This window comes from Nipponia nippon, unplaced genomic scaffold (genome assembly GCF_047370975.1).
Source record: "Nipponia nippon isolate SJK-2023a ecotype South Korea unplaced genomic scaffold, ASM4737097v1 scaffold_4, whole genome shotgun sequence".
Classification (NCBI taxonomy): Eukaryota; Metazoa; Chordata; class Aves; order Pelecaniformes; family Threskiornithidae; genus Nipponia; species Nipponia nippon.
Window position 1 is genome coordinate 98,292,722 of NW_028262358.1, and position 25,574 is coordinate 98,318,295.

At 37.1% G+C, this 25,574-nt stretch overlaps 1 protein-coding gene across 2 annotated transcripts in view; it reads left to right on the plus strand.

The window, feature by feature from the left end:
* KHDRBS2 (KH RNA binding domain containing, signal transduction associated 2) overlaps positions 1 to 25,574 on the plus strand; it is a 427,208-nt gene that overhangs the window by 369,642 nt on the left and 31,992 nt on the right. For both annotated transcript variants that reach the window (XR_015708349.1, XM_087775407.1), the window contains exons 7-8: positions 5,176 to 5,258; positions 21,249 to 21,307. Coding sequence is in view for 1 of the 2 variants with exons in the window: in XM_087775407.1 (XP_087631533.1) it covers positions 5,176 to 5,258; positions 21,249 to 21,307 (142 nt within the window). In the remaining variant the exon portion in view is untranslated. The remainder of the gene's footprint in view (positions 1 to 5,175; positions 5,259 to 21,248; positions 21,308 to 25,574) is intronic.

Consider the following 25,574-nt stretch of genomic DNA (forward strand, 5'->3'; position numbering starts at 1 on the left):
ATTACTATTACTACTGTTCTATTTTTATTTTACTTTAGTTATTAAACTGTTCTTATCTCAACCCACGAGTTTTCCCCTTTTGCCCTTCCAATTCTCTCCCCCATCCCACCAGTGGGGGAGTGGGCGAGCGGCTGCGTCGTGCTTAGTTGCCGGCTGGGGTTAAACCGCAACAGACGTGCTCACCCATCCCTATGCATCATTCGCAGCATTCTGATTGCATTCTGGCTCTCAGGTTGCTTCAAAATTAAGCTTAGCAGAAATGATTTTTACAAGCTCACCTTTATCTAAGCAATAAATTCCTTCAAATGATGAACTAACTTGCATACCTAAAGGTTAGTTATCTAAATCTAACACATCCATTCCGGGTTCTCTTTATAGTCATTGGAAAGAAAGTTCTCATTTAGAAAGCAGTTCAACTTGTCCTCAAATAAGTGTCAAAAGTATGTGGGATGAATTACCCTCTAAAAATGTTTTATTTCTACCCTGTGATTCTTATGGGAATCTACCACTAGTTTAGTGGTAGATGACTAGCTTTTGAGAAGGGCTACCCTAGTTCTCTGGCTGCAGACATTTTTCTTATTCACATATTTGCCAAGTAAAGTACAGAGTTGCATAACTCACTTTACTTTGACTTATTGTTGTTTGGTTTTTGCTTTTTTTAAAAAAAAAGTCTAGATATTTTGCAGTTTCCTTCTTTAGAAAAAGTTGAGCTATCGTCTATAAAAAACTAATTAGTTTTTAGTTCATTACAATGTATTTTATCATGTACTACCAGGATATATGTAAAATATTGTGAGTAGGGCAGTTGTCATTAGAAGTATTAGAATTATTTTCCTTCTTGGTTTCCCAGAGCTGAAACCTACCATTTTTCAGAGCATGCTGTGAAAATCCTATTTTCTAAGGCTATTCAGAGAAGAGGTGATTTAAACTTGGTGCATTTGAGTGTGGACTGTTATTGTTTGAAATAGGGTTTTAACATTAAGTTGGAAATTCATGTTTAAAGAGATCAGATTGCATTAGATTATGATACTCTTGTTACTGATTATACTTATTATTTTGTGTATTTCTAATATTTCTTTCAGCATCTGAAACTTGGAGAGGATTTGAGTAAATCTAAATAAATAACACAAATCTTTCTCAACAATATCTTGGGTGTTGAATCAAATTGATACTTAACTTTTTCTCAGGTGGTAGAATATAAGCCTTTTTTCCAATTATGTCCCTTTTTTCCTTCTATACCCATTTTTACCCTGACTATAATTTTCTTTCTCAGTGGTAGAGTAGTGCATATTTGCTCCTGAAGTGAGTGCCAGTGCTAATGTCATGTGCTATTCTGAGATTCTTCTAAGAGTTTTTCCTATCTTTGCTTTGTGGGGAAAGACTGGTAAATACTTAAATGTACTCATTTTCAAATTAGTCTTTTTTTTTAATTGAGCTGTATTTTTTAAATTTTCCTTAATTTTTCTCCTTTTGTTCTTATTTTTTAACTCTAAACTGTACTAAAACTCCTCAGAATCATCCATAATTGTTTATAAACATTGTTAGCCCCAGTGTAGCTGTGGATGTGTATTTCTGTTCCTTTATCTCTGGTTCAGGATGTATCACTGTAAGGCCAGAGCAAATCCTAGCAATTGAAAGACTCACTTTCTTTTTCCCTGACACAAAGTAGAGAGGCCTGTTTCTTATGTTTTGGAAACATGTTTTATTAAGAAATGCTTGAGATACAGATACCCTGGCATAAAAACCTAGCCTAGAAATGGCTATCAGTTTGACTTTGAATATTTCTAATAGTTCCCGTTTCATATTTTTCAGTTCATTCCAGTAAGCTTTTTCTTCTGAATGGTGGTGTCAGCTACCATGGGGAAAAAGATTCCTCACACAGGAAAAGAGTCTCCCCAGGCAACCAACCCCTTGGTTATCCCTTGGATAGCCTTGAGAATCAAACCCCATTAGTAACTTTTTGGAGTTCAAAGGAACCTGTTTCCCTCAGGTCTTGCTTATCTGTGCCCTCATTAACGTCTTCAAAGAACTCTGAAGATTTAGGGAAGCGCTTTCTTCCCTTCACTGAAACCGAGGGGCTTGACGCCATCAACTTTTCATACAAGTTTTCTAACATTCTGATGAGCATGGAGATGGATTCTCCAGAGGTGGACACTGATCAGATCAGGCCCAAAGTCATTTTATCTGAGATATTTCTGCTTGAAAAGCACAGGCCTCAATTAAAAGGCATTAGAACTTACATACAGGATGGAAGGTCTAAGTGTTATACACATGTATGTGAAGATTTCTGGTTAAATAAATGAAACTGTAGAAATTATAGAAGAAAAAATGTCATATTCAAGACACTGCGAGCATGGGTAATCAATCCTTTTGCCTTCAATAAGATGAGGATACAGCACTAGTAACTCACTTAGATTCTCTAAGAGGACAGCTTTGTTCCTATCAGCATACATATACAGAACGTTTATCAATTTAATATGGTTTGGTTTTTTGTTTTTAATACAAAGACTAGTAGACCTAGAGAGTGCATGAAGGAGTCTGACTCTATTGCTGAGTAAAAGATTGCACTGCATTTGGAGAGGGCATCCTGAGTTCTGGTCTCTGGATTTATACAGAACTGCTCTTGGGAGCACTGTCCTCATCACACACAGAACACAGAATATGTGAATTTGAACATCCTCAAACTCATAGCTTCTGGATCTTATCAGGGTCTATGTGGGAGCTGGGTGTTTCATCTCTCAAAATGTGCATGCAAGAAACACTTTCAAACATTAAAGTTGTAGGTTCTGGGGAGCTGAAGGTTAAAGAGAAGAAAAATGCTGAGGGAGTTTGAGGAACTGAAGGATGTGAAAGGAGCTATTTTGGATCTCAATTCTAGATGCCTAAAAGCTTCTTTGGGACAAGGGTGTCTGGCTATGATACACTGTATTAAACTTTGAAAAAATGCTAGTATATACCTTACATAAATAGTTCACCTGTAGGATTAAAAGATAATTCTCATACAGATTGACAGAAATAAGAGAACATTATCCAGAAAATACTTTTTTTTATTAAAGATACATTGTGCTTTTTTACTTTGTCTCTCTTTTCCAACCATTCCACTTGAATCATTTGCACTGTATTGACCTGCTCTAAGCCTTTAGGGAGGCTGTTAAAATCTGTAATGTGAACCCACAGAAGTGTCAAATATTAACAAGTGTTCTCTGCCCGACTGGTGCTGAACGTTGATCCACCTCAGGCGTCAAGAAACTGAGAGAGCTAATTTATAATTGTTGCCTTTCCTGTTCTCTCATATGGTGGGTAAGCATGCTGAAATGTCTTTCCTCTAGCTATTCGACTTTATATGGGAACTTGCATCACCCTCATCTTCACAGTAGCAGGATCCTGCCCAGTAGTATACTAATCGATGTGACTAACATCAGTCTCCTGTGGTTCATTGTTTCTCTCATCCTGTCCCCAGAAGAAAGATTGTGTATATAGCTACATAATGTTAAATATATCACTGTAGTCTGCAGGGATATATGTTTAACTGTACTTTTTGCTGTGAGTTTATACTAATGAGGGAAGTCAAATTGGTGCACTTCCACCTGAAATGGAAAATGACAAGGTTTGTGTGGACTTCACATTCCGGGAGAGGCCATTCCCCAGTTTCAAAACGGGACTCTCCCTCCTGCCCAGAAAAGCTTTCCCTTACTGCAAGCTGGTGCGGGTGCCTGAGAAGTGGAGTCACCGTCCGAAGTACTGTCCTTCCTTCAGGCTACACAGCACCCCAGGGGTGAAGTCTCCCACCTGGAATCCACCACACTTACCCTCACTGCTGGGTAGAAGACCAGAAGGACAGGCAAATTTAATATGCTTGACCTAAGGAGACATAACTGAATGCTTCTTCCTTTGAATGTTTTCTTTAAATCAGGAGTACCAATGAAGTCTAGTTCCATACCATTATGGAGCTTAATTAGCAGAAATAATGAAGTACCAAACTAACCCTGTACTTTATGTGGTTATGATAGTGTACCAGAGTGATTGTTTATTGGACTGCTGTTATTTTGGAGCTGCCTCATGCTGTCCCTTCTACCCAAACCTAACTAAACTTTGCATTGCTTGTAGGGAAAAAAAAAATTGCCTTCTGCTGTAATTAATATTGAGTCAAAGATTTTTAAACCCTGTATTTCCTTTAGCATTTCCCGTAACAGGAAAATTTTCTTGTGACTACAAAATGTTTGGTTTCTATTTAACTAAAAATATTGGCTCCCAAAATTCATAGAGAAAAAGAAATGTGTTTCCATAGAGCATTTCTTGCCTACTCTGTTGTCCTGTCGTATGAAAAGAGCATATCAAAAGTCATCCCCGGGATTATCTCTATTTATTTATTGTCTGGTTCCTGAGAAATCTTTGATTCAGAGGCAGCTACAATAGATCATAATTGCCCGTGGCTCCGTCAGTAGAAGATTCAGGCATTAGAAGAGCTGAACCACCTTCTGAAGCTGCTTGTGTCTCTCTAGCTTAAGCAGACTGAGCATTTGTCTGAGCCCTTCAGTTAGGACCCTTAAATTAGATGGGAGGAACCTGTATTAAAGCGTTCATTAACTTGTCACAGAAAAGCATGCCTTTAAAAAGAGTGGGATGCTGAATGAAGGAAAAGGTGCTTACCGTAAGTTGTTTATAAAAATCTTAACCCATTACTTCCTTCACAAACATGCACAAATATTGTTTCTCATAGGTTGTTTGGTTTGGGGCTTTTTTTAAATAGACCGAGTATTATGATCTTATCACAATAACGTTCTTAATAATGTTGTACAGTCAATATATTTTTCCTGCCATCTTTTCATTTCACCTATAGGTATTTATGGAACCATTTCTATAACAAATTACTAGGAAATTATTGTTTTCATTATCATTCATCAGTGTTCTACATAGATCCCACTGAAGCGCTGTGGTTTGGACAATACACCACAGTTTATCAATGAATAAGCTGAGTTCTTAAATGAATAACTGATTTCTTTACCTTTGCAATGTACAGGTTGTTCTTCACGATTCATAATTCTCATCAGTAGGCTGCGTGTTTTACATAATACTGGGCAAACATAGCATGTATATGTTGATGCAAGTTACTTTTGCAGCTTCATAATATGCTTTGATTTATCACTAAGCTGTGATGTTCAATTTTTCCCTTAGGGATACGATGATGGATATGGGGGTGAATATGATGATCCAAGCTATGAGGCATATGATAACAGCTACGCTACTCAAACACAAAGGTAAGCATTTGTAATTTCACATTAATTTTTCAAAGAACACTTTTTTTCTCTTAGCTTTTCATGTAAATTTCCTGTTTTATTTTCCACATTAAATTCTACAAAATCTCACAGTACTTTAAAGAGCTGTCAAAAAGTAATAATGGCAGTCACAATTTATATACAGAATTATATATAGATGAAGCAAAAAATGCAAGCAGCTATACTTTTAAAAGTGGTGCAAATTAAGTGTATTTTTTTAAAAAAAAGAAAATGATTACATTATTTTCTATCTGATGTCATTCTGAACTTGTTTGTGCAATTTTTTTTCCTTTACTAATGCAAAGTTGTCAAGGGCATCTCATATTTATGGCTTTTAAAATGTTTTGGGCAAAAACAGAAAGAAATAAAAAGAAAAAAAAAATAGTTATGATGGTAAATACCTGCCACTGGTTGGCATCCACCATCAAGGTAAACTATAGAAGGGAATTGCATGCTTGAAGTAAGGCTGAAACTACCTGTTTTCAGCCAGTTACTTTCTCAGCAACTCTAAGAATTGATAAAAGCAACCAAGTTTGGAAATTTATTTTATGTCCTTACTGTGTGCGGTAATGGGGAAAATTACATTCACATCATTTATGATTTGTGTCACTAAAATGAGGCAACAGAAATGATCGCTTTTTATGTACTCATACACCACACGCACTCATATATTAATTCCACAGTTGGTCCATATTTATTAAATATGGAATGACATCTTTTTCACAGTGAAGCTGAAGGATAAAAGGGTGCTTCAGCCAATTATTCAGAAAACGCTCTTATGGGTTGCTAAAGGTACATATAAGATTGTGGAAAAGCAAATGAAATTTTAACAAGAAAAGACACAGATTTTAACTGAGTTAGTGTGATTCTCACTTGGCAAGAAAGTGTACGTGTACAGAGTTCTGCACTCCAAAGACCAGAGGACCTTAAACTTGCTTTTAGTTTAACCATCTTTTTTGTTGAATGCTTTGCTGATGAAAATGCCTGTCAGAATTACATTCAGCTCCAGAGCTGCTGTAGTGAGTGGCACTTGAGCTGACAAAAAATACTTTGTAGGTATTTTTATAACCAGTGAAGTATATTTAAAAGGATTTGTCACACCTAAATGTGAACCCCATCAAGTATACTTTAACAACACTTTTAAGCCATTATACATTACTAGCTGCACCCATCATGTCATTGTGTAGGTAGATACTCTTGTTGTCAAATGTACTCCAACTTTTTTGAAAAGAATGCAGCCCATCTTTTGCTACAATAGTGAATTGTCACAGGAGATATTGCCTCTGGTGTAAAAATAATAATTAGTTGGAAATCTCTCTGCTATGACATTTCTTTATATCATCTGAATTAACCTGTAATTTCTTTGCAAGCTGATGTCCCAGGCAACTCAATAACAAATATATCAAGTTTGAGTGTATTATAATCCAGCTAGAACTGGCAGTGATAATATGACTCAAGAAAGAAAACTTCTAAAGAGTCATATAATTTTGTCAATTAAACAGCTATTAAGTTTAGTCATCAGATGTTTTCTACTAACGTGAGCTACCTCCAGGACACCTAATCTATTTAAAATCTGCAACTAAAACATTTCCTTTTGTAATATATGGCAGGACACGCAGTCATACTTATCCATGTTGAGTGGTGCTGAATGCCACAAGTAATCTATTGACTTCAAGGGGAGCACTTTCAGAACAACAAACTTCTCATTTCAAAGATTTAAAGAACAAATGGACCATTACATATGCAATTTGGATCTCTGTACCTTATTGGCCATTTAGCTTCACAGAAATGCCTCCCTACTGAGCCAAAATAATACAATACAACGGAACAGTATGACCAAAATATTTGGTTAGATGTATATAACAAAAAGTTTTCTCCCAATCTCAAATCTTGGTTATTAGTATACTCCAATCATATGAGTAAGACATATCATGTGCACACCTAACAAAGAAGATAAGTAGTACTGCTTCAAAGTACTTATTCATCTCAACCAGTGTGTGATTTACAGGAAAAATAAATAACAGAAACTTGTAGACAATGTCTGTGTTCAGCAAGAAAATATCATTACTGCCATCTGCAGGGATTGACTGAAATTCTAAAGCATGAGATGAGAAAAAAATTGTCGTTAGTGGCTTAATGCAGATTGCCAAGATTTCTGTTCACATTTAGGGCAGGGTTTCCACTTGCTTTTTATGTCTCGTTAAGGAATCAACATGAAAATTCTCAAAGAACGTACAAACTCTTGTCTGACTGTCTGTCTCACTGTGCATGTTGACCAAGCCTTACTCTCTTCATTGCTTCAACAGAAGAATGTGTTGGGGCGGGATAGATGGGATGGGGTGGATGGTCTGAATGCAAGCTGAATTCAGTGTGCTTTAGAGCAGAGCACATAGTATGTCGTGCCTTATTCCCCTGCTCACACAATGCACAGAGTGAAGATAGTGTTTGGGCAGCCTGCCACCACCACCCGTTACCTATACCTTTGTCTTCCAGACCTTATATCTACTTCCCATTTGCTCACCAGAGGTTTTCTGCCCATATATATTCTTTCTTGGGGCGCTTAGTCCTTCATTGCCCAAGAGGTCTGCTTTAGACTTTTTTATAAGTTAGGCTCTGCCAACAGCAGAGAAAATGAGCATGCTATCAACATACACCACTGTGCTACGACATAGGATTATGATTTAATAGAAGGAGCACCAAAAACTACAAGCCCCAAGACTATCCAGATGCAAGTAGATATAAATGCTGTACTTCTGTGCACAATTATCTGAAAATTTGTGCTAAAGGTCAGGGACAGTGTTGCAGGCCCAGCAATACATTTTATATAGGTCCTTCTCTAATGAACTCTACCACTGCCACCCTTCAGAGAGCTCTGTCCTTCATGACAGCAGTCTGATTTTTAGGCTGAAAATAGGGGGATGGGGTCAGTTGCAGAAGAGACCATGACAGTCTCAGGATCTGACTGGAATGAAACCCACAATAAGTCTGCGTGGCTGAATGAGCTGAGAGGCACTTCAAGAGCACTTTGAAATGGACATTATAAGCAACGTGAAGAAAGAGAACAGAAGGACCCTCACTATGGTAAGTCCCACCTGTACCTTATTATGTTTGGGGAGACATTTTAGGAAGGAGAGAATTATAGGCTATGGCAAATACGGTCTATATTGCATGCTTTAACTAACAGAAGCTGTATTTCTAAAGCCACCTTTTTTCCTCCTCGTCTTCCTGTCCCGTTATTTCAACCCAGAACACAGGATGGAACCTCAGGACAAAGATTTAAATGAACAACTGGCTGCCCTTCCCAACTGTGTCTATAATCATTATTTACAAGATTCCATGAAAGACTACAGGTTTAGCAAGGACATGTAGAAACCCTGCTCATTTTAGAAATTTGTTCATACTGATGTCAAAATACAGTTTTTAAGGTAATTAGAACAAAAGCTTTGTCCAATGCCAAAGAGAACAAGGAAACAACCGTTTCAGTGGGCAGGGGAAGACATCAGGTCTGACATACTTCCCATGGGCAATGTTGCACTGCACTTCGAATTTCTCGATGAAATCTCTTTGTCCTCTCTCCTCCTCTCCCTTCCATACAGTGTGAAGATGGCTTTCAGTGATAAATACATCTGCCTGCCCAGACACACCAAGAGATATTCCGTAGTTGTTAAGTTTATACACTACTTCCTAGGCACTTGGAAGTCAGGCAGAGAACACTCAAACCCTTTCTGCCAAGTAGATTTACCTCCTGAACCTCTACTCTGACAACTTTGGTTAAAAATTCAAATCCTAGACATGCTATTCAGAAGTAAAAACCCCTTTCTGAATATGATTGGCATCCTGGCTCCTCACCATTGCCTGTTCACATGTGTCAATGGTGAGGCACAGAAGGGACGTAAGGGAAAGAATTAGCCTGATGTTCTCAAACAGCAGAATCTCATCTCGAGAACCAGTTAATATCCATCTAAGTTTTCCACTCCCCTTACCCTTGGTACTTAAAAACTTGTAAGAAGTATATTCTGGTTGTCTAACAGAATTCTGGCATTAAACAAAATTACTATCACTGCACAGGTGTTTAGCTAGACTTAGCCCTCACCTGTGAGCCATTCTATCAGATGCTGACCAATTTCCATTGCTAAGGTAGATGTCGTTCCTCTGCAGGCCTGTAAAGGTATGCTGCTTGTCCACTTTTTGATGATTCTCAGCAGTTCAAGCACACTGATATTCTCAGTGGCTTCTTACCTTCAAACCACATTGGAACATGTGGTGGCAACCATTCATCCTTTCCATTCCCACCCAGATATTGATTTAAAGAAATAAATACGATTTTTACAGGGCAACCAGCAAGTTCATAAAACAAAACTCCAAAATGGTAGAAGTATCAATTTCCAACTCAGCTGTAACACAGAAGATGTAGGAGAATCCTATTAGTTTTCAAAATGTAATACACTTTTTGATTTTCTTAGCAGGAACTTTTTAAGTCTGTTGAACCACCACCACTGTCCAGGATTCATGGGCTGAGAACACTAGATCACCAGGAGAAAAGGATGAAAATTTTTCTGAGAGGATCTACAAGATCTGCCTCTTTGGTTACTCAAAGGTTGGTAGGGGATCAGACTGTGCCGCATGCAAAGTGTGACCAAACTCCTCAGCCAAGATCAACAGAATAATTTTGCAGAAGTGGATCAGTTACTGATGAATCAGCTGAGAACTGTGATGGCCAGCAGAGACATCTTCAGCTCTGCTACCACATCTCTAGTCTTCTCCACTGACCTTTGTGTCTCTGCCAGCACTAGCAGTTTAATTTCAAAGGTACCATGTCTCACAGCCAAAAGAGATACTAAGGAAATCTGGGACTGGCTGCTCAGTCACGGGACGAACCAGGAAGCGTAGGTTCTATTTAATCCACTTGTGCATAACCTATCCAACCATATGGAGTGTAAACAATGGTGCGTGACAGAGAGAAGCAAAGGAAGTCAATGATTGTCCATTGAAGCTTAAAATTTGGGTTTGATATAATTTCCCTCTTCCACAGTTCCTGGCATGAACACTCACACATCAATCAGATCTGTTTTCTGTGAACAGGTAGTTGGTATATTGGCAGTGGCTTCCAGGGCTAGTTAGTTGGTTGTTCTGTCTTTTGTTCTGTCTGGCTTTTGTTAAAAACATAGCTCATCTGCAAAATGAGTTGCCGAGTGGGTGCTCGAGTCTGTGACTCCCATCCTAGGCTGGAAATAGACTTGCAAATATCAGAAAACCTGTAACATACTGACAAGAAGAATAAATAATTCAGTGGTAAAAGACAGATGAAAATAGTGCAAAACATTACTGTTACAGATGCCATCCCACAGTGACACAGGCCTTCTCATGACATATCTTTATCTGTGCTGTGACTGCAAGATGACATAGGTAAAGGGCATTTCTGTTGCCTGCCTGGACCCAGCCTCACTGATGACAGTAACCCAATTTTTGGACCTTAAAGCAATTCTTGGCAAAATATTTACTGTTAATCTTGCAAATATTTTATGTAATGCTATAGGCAGCAGACCTCTGGACACACATTCCATGCTGGTATGCAGATCATTTTGGGACAATGACTTCTTTTTAGTCTGTCAAACGCATCCTGCCAACCCATCCTGCATCTGCTAAGCAAACAACCAAACTTCTGTTTCTGATGCAGAAATGAATGTTATAGGTCGTATCATCTCTGAACTTCCTCTCTAAGAAGTTAATGGTAATACAGAATCTAAATCTTAACATAAAGAAAGATAGCATTAATACATCTGAAATAAATTCTAATTTTTTACATTATCTGAAGACTTACACACATCGTGTTAGATAACTGCCAAAATGAAATTATCTTAGGGGACTGAAGAAGAGAGAAAGGAAAGGTGCAGTATCACAGAATTTCAAGTTGACTAGTATAGCTTTCGTCTAACTGAATTATATTTAATTTGAAAGATATAATTATCTGTTGTCCATAACTATAGCTGTGCTGTCATGTGCAAAGTCCCATTGGTCTCCTGTTTCTCAATGCTAGTAACAAAAACATGATGAGAACAACAAGTTTTAGGGCGTATGTGCTCCCTGTGTGCACTTTCCTGCTATGGCAGGTAGTTGCTATGACCATATCAATATAGTAGCATCCCAGTAACTATATATTCATAGTAATACCTATCAATTCCACCTGTAACAGGCTCTGCAATTCTGATTCACATTCTTATAATGACTCAGACCCACTGAAAATTTCAAGAGCATATTCAACCATTGAGATAGAATATATGACAAGTTACTGACTTTGAAAAGAAACTTTGTTTTCCTGGTTATTCTTGTTTCTATTGTTAAGTTCATGCTATCTACTGTACAGCTTGTGTTTACAGCTCCTTTTTCTCCTGTGTGGGCTGCTAGTACAGAGGATTTAGGGATCACTTACTTATTTCTGATCTGATATGCAGGAATATAACATGGACCACAGTTCAGCCCGTGTCACTTATGTGGCTTACGGTACAATCACTTCAGTGCAGAGACATGTTGCAAAATGGTTTAGGAAGTAAAGCAAAGAATATTTTATCCAGTTGAATCTCCAGGAATTATTTACATCAGCAGTATATATTTACCTGAGCTCCAGTTTATCCTGGTTACCGTTGCTTGACCTCCAGGTATCAAGACTTTGTATGCACATCTGTTTCCAAAGATGAGTTCTTCACAAACAGTGCTGCAAGTAAAATAACACTTTCAGACTAGTACGCTTGTAAAGACAGCAGTACATAGTTCTGCTGGGCATACATGTTCTTTGATGGACCCTATCCAATGGACTACTCTTCTCTCCAACCTCCTTTTGGATTCAGCAAAAAATGGTGGCCCTATGTTTCAGTAACAGAAATTTTATATTAGCATTAGGACAGAGTGAAGAATAGTAACATAGGACTAGAGTGCTTGGTAATCTCCACCACCATAGCTTTTAAAACCACATTAGACAAATTTCAGTAGAGAATCATGTAAATAAATTTGTGGGCTTATAGATACATGAAATGATCTAGGTGACATCTTAAGGTCCCTTCTAGCTCTATTTTCTGTTACCTTTTCCCCTTTTTGTTCATGCATGACTAGGTTTACTTCAAGGTAACAACACAGGATAATCTAATTGGACTAAGGAAGCTGGTTTTTTACAAATAAAAAGAAAGTAACCCCATTTTCAAACTCTGTTTTGCTTTGTGGGGTTTTTATGACTGATAGAAGTCCTTCTGGGAACAATTAAAGTAAATCTGATGTTTCAAACACTAAAAAAGTAAATGTATTTTTAATAGAGTAGGATACTGACTTTCATATGTTTTTCGTGTTGTATTAAATTACATTAAATAATTCTAGTCCATTCCTTCAGGATGATCTCATAATAAAAATATCAGATCTTAATTTTTCACAGGTAGCATTTTCATTTAGATACACAAATGTACACAAACTGAAGACTATAATACATTTCATAATACAGTACAATGCAGTACCGGATGAACTTTCTGTTGTAGACCGTGTCCTTACTTATGCTGAACAGGGGCAAAATTCATTAGGGGAAAAAAAATCTTAGATACAAAAGTATCAAGAGACTGAAGAGTTATATTAATTTTATTTTCCACTACAAAGGAAACTGATATCATGGCCAACTCACGTAAAGCATAAACTATCTTAGATGCTCCTTTTAGTTTCAAATATTGACATAGACTTCTTAGAACAGTGCCTGGGTACATACAATAGGTAGTGCAAATTACAACACTTTGTCAGTCTTCTCACTGACATCTGTAATCATGAGAAGAGTAAATAAGTCTGCCACAATTCTGCAAGAATGAACTGCTAAAAACCTTCTGCTGTGGCTCTAAGGGACAGATAGCAGCAGCATTCAGATTGCTCATAGCTTTCACTGATGTGATAGCTGTCTTGGAGCCACCAGTTTAGAAGCCACCTTTGTCCTTGTAGGTGATGTAACAGCATTAATTCATTAACATCACTGTAAAGTCTAGAAATCCAAGTAGCTGATCAGCATATTACTGTGCTGGAGTTGTACAAATGAAAAGCTTATGCATTCTTCAAAGATCTTTGAGTCAAAATTCCTGAAAAGCTTCTACCTGCATTACAGAAATGACTCCCATATTCCATTTTGTGCAGAACCTTTTTTGACAATTTTTTGAAGGAAAACTTCATTTGAAAACTTCTCAAAATCTAATTAGAACAGTTACTTGAGAAAACCATTGCCAGTAACAAATGGCTGTTGTACAGCAGATAAGTTCTGATCCCTATTTCTGGATTCAGTCTTCAAATGACAGCTATCAATTTCCTTACCTGCTGATAGACGTTTGGGGAAGGCAGAGAAGCCTGCCAGGCTTCTAGTAAGTTCCTATCTCTTGCCAATGTTTCTAGTATGTTCATACCTACCACTTGTAGTGTAGTTCAGTGTTCCCTGAGGTGTCCAAGTATCTACCCTCCCTCCAGTTGAATCCCCAGCTATAATGCTGTGGAGGGATTTCCAAGCAAAAGATGGTAGAAATGCTCAGGGTAAGAATAAGATCTTTGGCTGTTTAATTGAATACCAAAGAACTAGGGAGCAAATATTTCTGAACAGTCTTAAGACAAAGACTTAGATTTGCTGTTGAGAAACTCACAATTGTATTCACATATTCTTTTTCCTAATGTCTTGCTGAGGAGCTCTAGTAAACTGCATTTCTCAGGTTCATATGTTCTGATGCATTCAGAAGGAAAACACTGAGAGAGGTCAATGATCTTCCTTGAATGTAGCATGAGTCTAGTAAATACTTAAAGCAATTTAATCAATCAGTCCCACGGTTCTTGACTACTTGCTTTGTAAAAAGTTCTTTCACACTAGTTGTGGAGAGAACTATCCAGAGTTAAATGAAACAGTTTTGTCCTTAGTTTAAAAATGATGGCTAGGCAGGACTGTGAATAATCATTAATTTATTTAGGAGATTATCACATGGTTAAATCTTTTGGTGATATGGTCGGAAGTTTACTCACTTCTCTCTCACTATCAAAGTATTACTATGTAGTAAAATATATAGATACATAAATATAATCCAAGCTGAAGTAGGTAGAGTGGTTACACTGTTTCTTTGTAAAATGGGATATTCATTATAATTTTCTCTACTGTACACTCTCTCACTTTTTAACCAGTATGCATTGTATTTACACTTTGTCATATTTCATTTTGGCTTTGTGCTTATATCCACCTGTTCATAAATAAAGATTTGCCTGTATTTTATTTCCAACCTGTTGAAATCAATCAAGACAGGAAGCCTAGAATATGACATTTTATGTATCTTCACAGCAATCCACTTACGGCATTCATCATCAGAAACTGTTTTCAAATGCCACTTCTCATTTATTTGATTCAATGAGCAAAATGGAATCAAATTTCATTACTCTGAAGTAGAGAAAAGTTTTTCCTCTAAAACTGGGTAAGATTCCTAAAATTCTGCATCATTCCCTTTGCAAATACTGTGTCTGCAGACATTTCATATTATATTCTGAAATACTCAGTCATAATTCTGTGTCTGTGAGAAAAGTACAGCAGAATGGAGAATATTTGAATAGAAATTCCCATGTGTCTGTGGTTGTAGCAAATAAATGGCAGATTAGTTTCTATTTCAGATTTTGGAAAAAGTTCAGAACCCAAAGTCATCTTGCAATTATGATGGCTCTCCACTCCTTGTATAACTCTACTAGCTTCATTATTTGTTTTATTTTTTAATTCAGATTTGCAGTAGCATGAAATCAAACATAGGAAAATGCTGGAGACAGATGAGATCTAGTTTAAGTTCAGGCATGCTGTAAGCTACTAAATAAATCCAGGGAGTATTGTAAGGGAGACATTCTTCTCTGTTAAAAATATTGGATACAATCAAACTTGAGCTTTCAGAAAAAGGAGACTTTATCCACTGAAATGTTACCATATTATTCTGTTAGTTCTAAAGATATGTTCAGTAAAGGACTATATTTGTGATCCAAGGCTGAATCCTGCAAGAAGTTCCTTTATTCAGAAGACTTCTGATCTTTCCTATAGATATAATGCTCTGTTAAGTAGAGATGTTCCAGTAAGTTTCAGATTCCTAGGAGGATTATTTCTTTATTCACACATTTCCACTATGAAAAATTATGAAATATTGTTTTATAAAGATTGCATATATTGCAATTCATGTGAATGCAAATCTTGCTCACCTGTCTTCCAAGCAGAAGCATACTGCTTTGTGTAAATAGCTTTTCTTTCATGGCCAACTATGTGTTAAATCCTGCTAGCTCCCTCCCTCATGTAGGAGGGAGAAGCATTACAAATGCAGTCTTACATAAAACGACTGTAGTAGCGTTAGACAGGATCCTGTTGGCATATGAGGTGAGTATTTGATTGTATCAATTATCGATGTTGAAAGCTGTAAACTCTGAGGATTACTCAACAGAAATGATATTGAGAAAGAAGGAGATATTGGGAGACAGGAGACCAAGACCTCAAAGGATCCATTTGAGGAAGTGAAAAAGAATGACAGTTGTCTAAAATATTGAATCCCACCTCTAGGGATCCTTGTGAATTATCCTGGGTGTTAGCTTGACTCAAGAATCTGTTGTCTGAAGCTAACCCAGACTGGGATATATCTATAAGGAGTGCTAACATTTCATTTATCTGTATCTGTCTAAAGTATAGATGCTGATTGCAAGCTGACAAAAGCTGGGAATCCCTCTTCAAAGGGATTTCAATCCTAAAACACTGTATTGGCTTGCTCTCACATTGTTGAGTGCCACAACACAAAGAGGGAAGTCTCTCAAGAGTTATTTTTACTTCTTCAAAGGCTAGTGTGGAAGTTTTTCATCTGTTTGATTATGAATCTGAACTGTGGAACTTCACTGGCATCAGCTGAATCTCTAGTTTGGACCAATTCAAATATTTCACAAAAGAAGCCTGATTGTTATCTAATGGCTGAATTATAACTCCAAGGTTGATCAAAAGCCTCTTTTCTAAATTGACTAGCTCTCTTCCAAACAGTCCTAATAAAAGATTCCTGTAATATTCTAGAATATAGTCTCCCAGTTAAGTAGTACAACTATTAAGAAAGAAAAATAAGATATAATAGTCTTTACAGAAAAAAAAAAACAACGGTTAAATCTAGCTCAACAGGTCTTAATCAAAGGCTTGCAGTTTCTTAGGATCTTTCAGGATAGACTACAGAACACACTTCAGCTATACGGATTCACGTGTTAGCCGTGTTTAAAGCAGATGAACCCTTTCTTGTACCTTTCAGCTGTGGCTTTACTGGGCCCATTGTGTGTCTGCAACCACATTTTGTGCTCCACAATTAGAGAATAAAAAGTCAGATGCATCTCTCAGCAAGCAAAAGCAAAGAAAATAAAAAGAAAGGAAGGAAGAACAAAAAAAAAAAAAAAAAGAAGGAACAAGAAGTCCTCAAGTTCTTCAGTTCTTGCAACGTTCTGCTGCCTTATATTACAGAAGCTGTAAGAGCAGCCAGGGAACCAGATGGTGATCTTGCTAACCCAGGGTCTCTTGCCAGCAGCTTCCTGCAGGTGCAGGAAGAGATTGGTCAAAGGCTAATGCAGTCTATTCATTAATGTTGTGATTTCCCATACCTAACACCATTGATCTCAGAGTGGTGAACATCATCCTTCCCCCAGGTGGCTTGTTGACCCAAGAGTCAGGGGTTTGTGGCTTCAATCTTAACTCTTTTGTTTGCGGTTCTCTGCTTAAACCACCTTAAAGCACCATTCTCTACAGCCTTCTGGATAACAAGCTATGTGGTTTCCCATGGGTATTGACACAGTCAAAGTGGAATTTGTTTTTGCTTAGCTAATGTCAATTTGAAAAAGTCCCAGTTAACGATAGGTTAAAAGCCTCTGTTGGCTTTTAAGGTTGCTGTTTAGATACAGAATCTCTGTATTTGAACCTTTCTCATATCATAGGAGCACCAGATAATTCAGGTTGGAAGGCAACTCAGGGGGCCCTTATCTCAAATAAAGAACACCTTTTCTGTTCTTTTTTTGGAACTGATCTGGCTTTATCTGCATGAAAAGAAGACATCACAAGTTTATGGAAACTTTGATCTCAAATCTTTAAAAGTATCAGGTTCAAAAGCACTAACCAAACCTAAAAGTTAAGGTAAAAAATAAGCATAAATAGGTTATGATTATGAAGATTAACAGTATATGTATTATTAATCTTCTTGCCCCCAGAAGAGGAATGAGGACAGAATCATACATCTTTGCTGCAAAAGTTTCATATAGATAGAGAAAAATTACATCAGAGCTTCTCAGATTGCAAGCCATTTGAGATACAAAAATAATTAAACTACTTGTAAGATTCATAGTCCCATGTATATCAGTTCTTTCATGAGTGATGCATGTAGAAGGTTACTAAAGTCTAAGTCATGGCACATCAAGACCTCTATGTTTTGGAAGTCTGGTATTAAAGTACAGTGCAATGCTTTGAAAACTTAGGAGTAAAAGCTGAGAAGTTGGTAATGAGTTAATCTTATCTGCTTTATAAAATGTATTGCATCCTGCTTTCAGGTGGGTGCATGTACTTAGGTAAATTACACTTCATGTTGCTTGAAAGTAATGAATGCTAATGACAGATAATGGTGTCTTGTTTCCAATTAGCACTGCCAAGAGAGCCTGAGGTTTCTAGAGCTCATGATTACCGTATTTTCCAGGAACAGTCTGAGAACTTCAAAATTATATAAACAAGTTTTATTTATGCTGAATGCATTTGCTGATTGCTTCCTTCCACAGTTGGGCATAATGCGAATGAACTACATCTCTCTGTGGTTCAATAATTAAAAAAAAGACCTTATGTATGTAAAGCCATACTCTATCATCCATTTTTTATAAACTTCATTCATTGTTCACTTTGATAAAAAACAGAGGAAAATGTTTAACAAATAAATGCATGTAATAGGTTATAGTGAATATTCAGAAAGGTTTAAAATAGAGCAGACCAATCGATAAGCAGTTTGGCTCACAAAATGTGAGTTTAAATCAAGTATTCCATACTAAGAAATAAATTTTCTTCACAGGAATTGTTCAAAACACTTTCTAATGTGAGTTGGCAAGGAATTTTAAATACCATTTTGGCTCAAATCTATGAAAAATCTGTATTATTCAGGGAAATAAAGTTGGAAAACTGAGATCACAATCATGTATTGTGCTATGAATTACGTGTTTTCAGAAATGCGTTAAGTATTGTGCTCACAGACATCAAATATGCAGTATATAACAAATCGCTTCCTTTCTACACTTGCAATCCAGCTTGTTTCTTATTTTAATGGTTTGTGTATTAACTTTGTATTCTGTTTATAATGTATTTCAGTTTGGAATGTTCACTGTGCAGGATTTTATCTCACATCCTTATTGTCTGTATGATTGTGTGTTCTTTCTCTAATAAAAACATGCAACAACAATAACGTAGCAATGAATTTTTACCTGCTCTTGCAAGTGTTGCATTTTGCTGGATGTTATATTAATGGTAATAGCTCAAGGCCCTACTCAGTGACCACTGAAAGCAGGACTGCTGTTGATAACTTATTGGCCTTTGGATTGGGTCCCAAATGCACTCCTTTTAAAGCTGACCTCTGGATGCAGCTGCTTTGTTTTGTGAAATGCATCAGGAAGGAATATTAGCATCTTATCTGCTGGCAGAAGATGAGAGTTCTGGGGTTCCTTCTCCTGTAATTCCACTCACTAGTCAACACCATCCTCTACTCAGAAAACCAGGCAGTATGCCAAAATGCTGCTGCTTAAATTATATTACATGAGATTTTTCATACGGCTGTCTGCCAGATCTGGGTGGTATGTCATCTGTCTGTTCTGAACATTTCAAGTAATTTCTTAGGTCTAAACCATAAGCTGTGTAGATATGACTAGATACATGATTGAACCCTGATGCTGCCAGTGCTCTAGTTCACCTTACATAATCCTGTAATTTTATTTAACTGGCTACTAGAATCATCGCAAAATGGTACAGAATGCTTAGTATGTTCAACAAATAAAAGATGTATTCTTCCTGTTTATTTCTTGTACTGCTTCAATAGGAGGGTGTATATATTTAGATAATTAATTTTCGAGCAACTGGATGGCTCCCATTATCCCGGAAGGTAATGCTCTGCAGTGATTATTTCCTATAGAGCTTGGTTGGCATTGGGAAAAATATTCAGAAGTATTAACTTCATTTTCATTCATGTCACTCGTATGTCCACTTTCTGCAACTGCGTTAGCAAATGAATTTCATCTGTCTGAGATATTGACGTCAGTGTACTATCCACTTACATGAGTGACTTCTGGCTAAATTACTAAATTAATGCACAATGATTATAGTTGCATTTTCAGTTCAAAAAAACCCCACAGATATTTGTAGCTGAAAACTGACTCTGAGAGCTGTGCCTAGCCTATTAGGGGATGACGTGTCCCAAATCAAAACAGCTTGACTGTCACTTATCAGATACACGCAATCAGTGCTCTCAAGTGAGATACAGCACATGAATTATTCTCAGAAATTATTCCAAGAATAGTTATGGATAGCTATTAAGTTCAAGAAATTAGAAATCTCATTACAGGCAGTTTGTGAACAAAGAAGTCAAAATTAGTTTAAGAAAATAATGGTTACAGATTACTTGTTTATCTCTATTGCATTTGTGAAATATTTTTACTTACACTCCACTGTCAACTAAGCTTCTCTTTCAAGTGTAAACTAATATTTTTAAAACAATAATCCAATATGGAAAACTGCCTGAGCAGTAATGTTATAAATAATGCAATATTGAGCTGATTCCCTGCTTCTGTTCATTTTGCAAGAGTCTGTCTCACACAGTGTCCAAGGAAACAGAAGCAAAAGTGACAACAACAAAAAATTAACAACAGGGACAGTGTTACTTTTTCTGTTTGGTTCACTGCAGATGGAAGACATAGTAGAATTCATGGAGTTTGTAAGCTTTTCTGAGCAAAGACTGATTCTTGTTATGTCTAGCTGGTACCTGATAACAGCAGTAGTCTGATCTTGAATTTGATACCAGGTACCAAAAACACCGTGCAAACTGTAAATAATAACAGCAGTCAAGCAAAAGTGTGAATAATTCCATTTCCATTTCATTATGTCTTAGAGGTCAAATTTTCTGGGTGTCCTCTCCAGGTAATCACTGGGGATTGCTAATTATCAGGATGTAACTATGATTTGAAATGTTTTGATAACATGTTAATATGACCATACATAATTTTTGTTAATTAACAGAAAGCAGTGAAAAAGTGAGTTTGAGACTCTAAGTCTGATTTTCCACTCCTTGACCCTCGCAACTTTCAATATGCATTTTATTGATTACTTTATAAAACTTTCCATGGGTGTCCAATAACTGCATAAGGAAGGCGGCTGTGGAGAATCAGGTTTCTCTCTACAAGCAGTGGAAACATACCTTCTTCCTCCAGAGCAAAGCTGAAAATCTGTCAGTGTTTTTGGTAAAGATAAGTAATTTACAGGTTCCACAAAATGTAATACAGTCAGCTTTTGGGAAAACAAACTATGCTGAGTTTGATACCGCATAAATGTTTGGAATTAGAGATAAATGAGATTAACACCTCTTTTGGCAGTTTAACAATAGTGAATAATAAAGTGGATGGTCCTTTTTCAGACCTTATTTTTGCAAATAGAATTTCTGTCAGTGTTTGTCACATCTCCTAGGTTTACATATTTAGGACCAAATTTGTTTTATGCTCAGTAGATAAGAAATGTGATGTGCTGTATAATAGCTGTTATTGTTACTGATACATTTTCCTTCTATTTTTTAAAGTCTCACTATCCCCGAAACTAGCTGGACTATGCTATCATGTAAAAGTGTTAAAATACATTTCATTTTCTGTGGTCTGTTTTTGTTTTGAGTTGGTTACCTATGATACTAGTGACATGGCTATCTGAATCTGTTACAGTGTGCCTGAATATTATGACTACAGTCACGGAACAAGTGAAGAGGCTTATGACAGCTACGGTAAGGTCTATTCTATCTTCAGCAAAAGTGTGAAATCAAAAGAAAAAAATCTGTCACTGACAACTCAGAAATTACTTCCACATACTTTTCTTTCTTTCTTTGCTTTTACAAAGACCAAACAAAATGGATTTGTGTAACTTTAGGGTGAGGTTTCAAGTAGGACCAGAAAATTGGACAGATCAATTTTGATCAAAATTACAAAGTCAATTAATCACAGTCACAGATCAGTTTAACAGCAACACTGAAGTTTCTGATTAGTGCCTGAATATATTTCAGTGTTAAGTTTCAGGCTGCTTGATGTGCCAACAATACTATGCATCTGCTACTGTCATATGCATCACTTCAACCAGCAAGTTTTGTGAGATTTTGAAATATAGACTTAATCAAAGTGGAAGGAGAGGGTACTGTACCAGCATGGGAACCCCCATTGCACCAAGATAAAGGAGTATCTTGTGCCACACAAGGCAGTAAGAGGAGAGGGAGCGCTGTTCTCTTTGCGCCTCCCCTCTGAGTCTGTGTCTGAGCTGGAATAGTTCTGCTTCAAGGGAACCGAAGGTATGAGAGGAAAAGACAGTGTTGCTGCAATGTGTACAGCCCATTTTCTAGGTCTGTTGTTTGATATTAATGATATGTTTCAATAACTAATTAGAATCTAGCCTGTCTTTTCCTATCAATATTTTTTCAGTACATAGTACCATCAGATGGCACAGTGAATCTCATTCTGACATTTTCACTGACATAATAGAGCAAAGCTGACTATTGTCAGCTTAAACACTGACCCTAGTATGTTCTGCAGAGATGTCATGCTTGATTTACTTCTACTAATAAAGTATCGTAAGTTTACATGGTGACTTCCAAAGCATTGTGAAAATGAGAGCTGCTGGAAATGACACTGCAAGTGACAGTAAGGGGTTATATAAGGATTGCTGCTTGAAAGAAATAATTTTATTCGTGCAGCTGTGAAGCAAATGTCACTGTAATGCAAAGTTGCAGTTTCCTTTGTACAGAAATCACGAGACATTACTGAGACATTGTCAAAATGATTGCATTGCATAATCAGAAATAACTTAATTTTTTGTATAATCAGTACTCACAATACATTTGGATAATACGATGTGCAGTCAAGCACATTTCAGTGTTAAACAAGTAACAATAATAACAACTTATCCATATGAATGTGTGTGTTTGGTTACCCTTTGTTTTGTTTCCCTTTTGTACATACTTTTTTAATACCTGCAGTGAAAGACCTTTCCTCCTCTCTACAGATCCCCTCCCCACCTCTCCTCCCAAATGAATTGCTAAGGTTTTGGGCAATGCGGAAAAGCATAGTCTGAGCTCAGCAGCAAGAATTTCCCACTGTTTAACTTTTAACTAGACTCCCCCACACTGAATCTCCATGTGTTTGGGCAAGACATTTAAAGTAATGTCACTCTTCCTCCAATCCCTCATTTGTAAAACCAGAAGAATATTACTTGTTTTCCCAGCAGGGGTTTTGAATGGACTAATTAGCTAAGGCTTACGAAGTGTTCAAAGAGTGGGATCATGACTAAATTTATGCTCTGCATGAAGCTACTGGGGTTTTTTCCATTCAGCAGCTGAAACAAACTCAAAGTGCCTGGGTTTGCTTTACTAGATTTGTCTTAAAATACATGATTGATAACTGTGGACTTGCTTTTTTGCTTAAACTCTCTGAGCTGGCATTTGAATACCAGTAACCTGGAATAAACTTAAAAATGGGATAATATTCCAAATTTCAATTTTTCTACTTTCTGAAATCAGACACATTTATATGTGTTTGTGCTCCTCTTGGTTCACTTTAGCAGATTAGTAAATTTGCTAGTTCTGTGCTCTGGAAACCTGTGTGTGAAATTGCTTCATCCCAAGGTCACCACCATTTATCTGAGGAGGTAATCTGAGTATACAGAGCTATAGAATATATGCTTAACTTCCTTGCTTTCTGAATTCTTGGTACATATACTCCTGTTGTCTCTGTATCTGACTTTTTCAGTGCCTCCCACCCAGCCAATAAGCAGTCTGGTGCCACTCCTCATCCTCATGTAACTTTTACCCTAATTCTCTGTTCCCAGAGAACTGTTCCCAGTTCTCTACTTCTTTTTCAGGATGTTTTGCAATTCATTTTGAGTCTTCTGAATCCATCCCACTCTATAAAATCAGCTGTCCCTTCATTTTTCACCATCCTGCAGAAAGTTTTTCTTTCACCCCAGTTCAATTTCACACCTTGTTTTACCTTCCACAACAAGGCTATATTCCTCCTTTACAATTCTTTCTGACACACTTCTGTAATTCAGAATTCCCCCAAACTTTGAATAAGACCACACACACAAATGGTACATGAACATAGAACTGGTGTCTTGTTGTTGTCTCTTAGATGTTTTGTGTAATGACTTGTCTTTTCACCCTTATCCCTTCCAATAACAGTATCTGAATTATCAAAAATTAACTAGCTTGGCATTTCTTTATTTTCTCCTCTGCATCCTCTTTCTTCCAAGTTATCTTTAGGGAGGACAGTTCTCAATCCCAAGAAGGTTTTCTTTTATTCCTTTTCATGAAGTGGATTCGACCAAATAATAATGCTACTTCGTACATACGATTTTTTTAAAAGTATAATATAGAGCTCTCTGTAGTTTGTTAAGTTTTATACAGCACCATAGTACTCCTGCTACACAGCACCATACAAGCTGCCTGCTATGACTTTTCTTTCTATCTGGGCTTCTGAGAAGCAGCAGGTGTTTTTTGTCTCATGGGTTCTTCTATGCTCCTTTTAAAAGAGCTTGTGGAGAAGTTTGATTGGGGCACTGTTTCCCCAGAAGTTCTTAAGACTTGTGCATTTATGGATTGTTCACAGTAGGGTTGCAAATATCACAGGGGTGTTTCAGAGCAGAGCCCACCTGAACATCATGTCATTCTCAGGAAGTTCATCTCTCTTTTGATTAAATGGAAGTACTAAAGAAAGGGCCTGAGTCACTTACCTGAGGCTGGGCAAGATGAATTCTTACACGCTATTCACCACTGTAAAATCCACAACTTAACTGCCTTGACTCCTTGTTCAATTTCTGATGTGAAGGTCTCCTCCAAACCCAACAAAAGAACCTCCCAAGACAATAGCAGTCAGCTGAGAGAGGTATATGTAAAATCCCACTATTTCCCATGACTTAGGGATGTTCCATGAATGAAAAATCATAGCACAGAACCCTCTCATGCACTTGGACACTTAAACTCTCTTGTGATTTGATATGCTTGCCACCCAGTCTCTCAGAAGGATCAAAGTAGAGACACTTCAAAGCATTCCCTGCAGCAGCCTCTGGCACCTGGAAATACTCTACTAAGGAATTAGAGATTCCTACAGATTTTTGATAGGATCAGGATTATGCAGCTACTGCCAGAGAATTTTGAAGATCACTGTTCTGGGCCGAGGAACATAAATTTGGGACATATGCCTGAAAATCTTCTTGTGGATGTAGCCCTTATAGGCTTCCTCATGTGAGTGATAAAGAAATATCTTTAGCAGGCACTTTAAAACTAAAGGGCCAGTCACTTAAAGTACTATACAATTTTCAAAAATGTAAAGCATCCTTACCTCTAATCACACCCAGGAAGCATTTATGATACTTATGTCACTGAAGGTCTTGATATCTGCAGATATGAATTTAAATCTAGGAGTCTAAACTAAGGTGACAGTATCGTTTTAACTTGATGATGATGCTTATGTTTTAAAACAGAAGGCATGAAATTGGATTAATTTATGAACAAAAAGTTTATGTCCATTGCTCTCATTATACTTTAATAATTTTGTCATTTCCTTTCTGGCACTGTTGCCATCTGAGGAGATATCTAGTGAAAACATGAATTAAATGATTTGTCTTATAAATTGATTAGGATAAAATGTACAACTAAAAATTTGGTAACGAAGAACCTTTCCTGCCCATATGCAATGTCATGCTCAAGTCCAAAAAGCACCTTCACTGGACAGGACCACTGTAAAAGAAAAGCCCTTGGTAAACTGTTCACATTCTCATTTCTTTCTCCTTTTCTCTGTTTTTTTAAGAAAAAAACAGCATTCGATACAAGTGTTGTGCTGTGTTAGGCCACTTTAGAAAGATAACAGAGATGATGATAGTATGACTTGCTAGCAAGGCACATCCAATACCTTATAAGCTATATTAATTATATCTGACCTGTCTCACAGTTCTTTCATCTGAATCCTTTTCCTCCCTTGCACTGATCAGAGCACTCAAGGTTTTGTTTA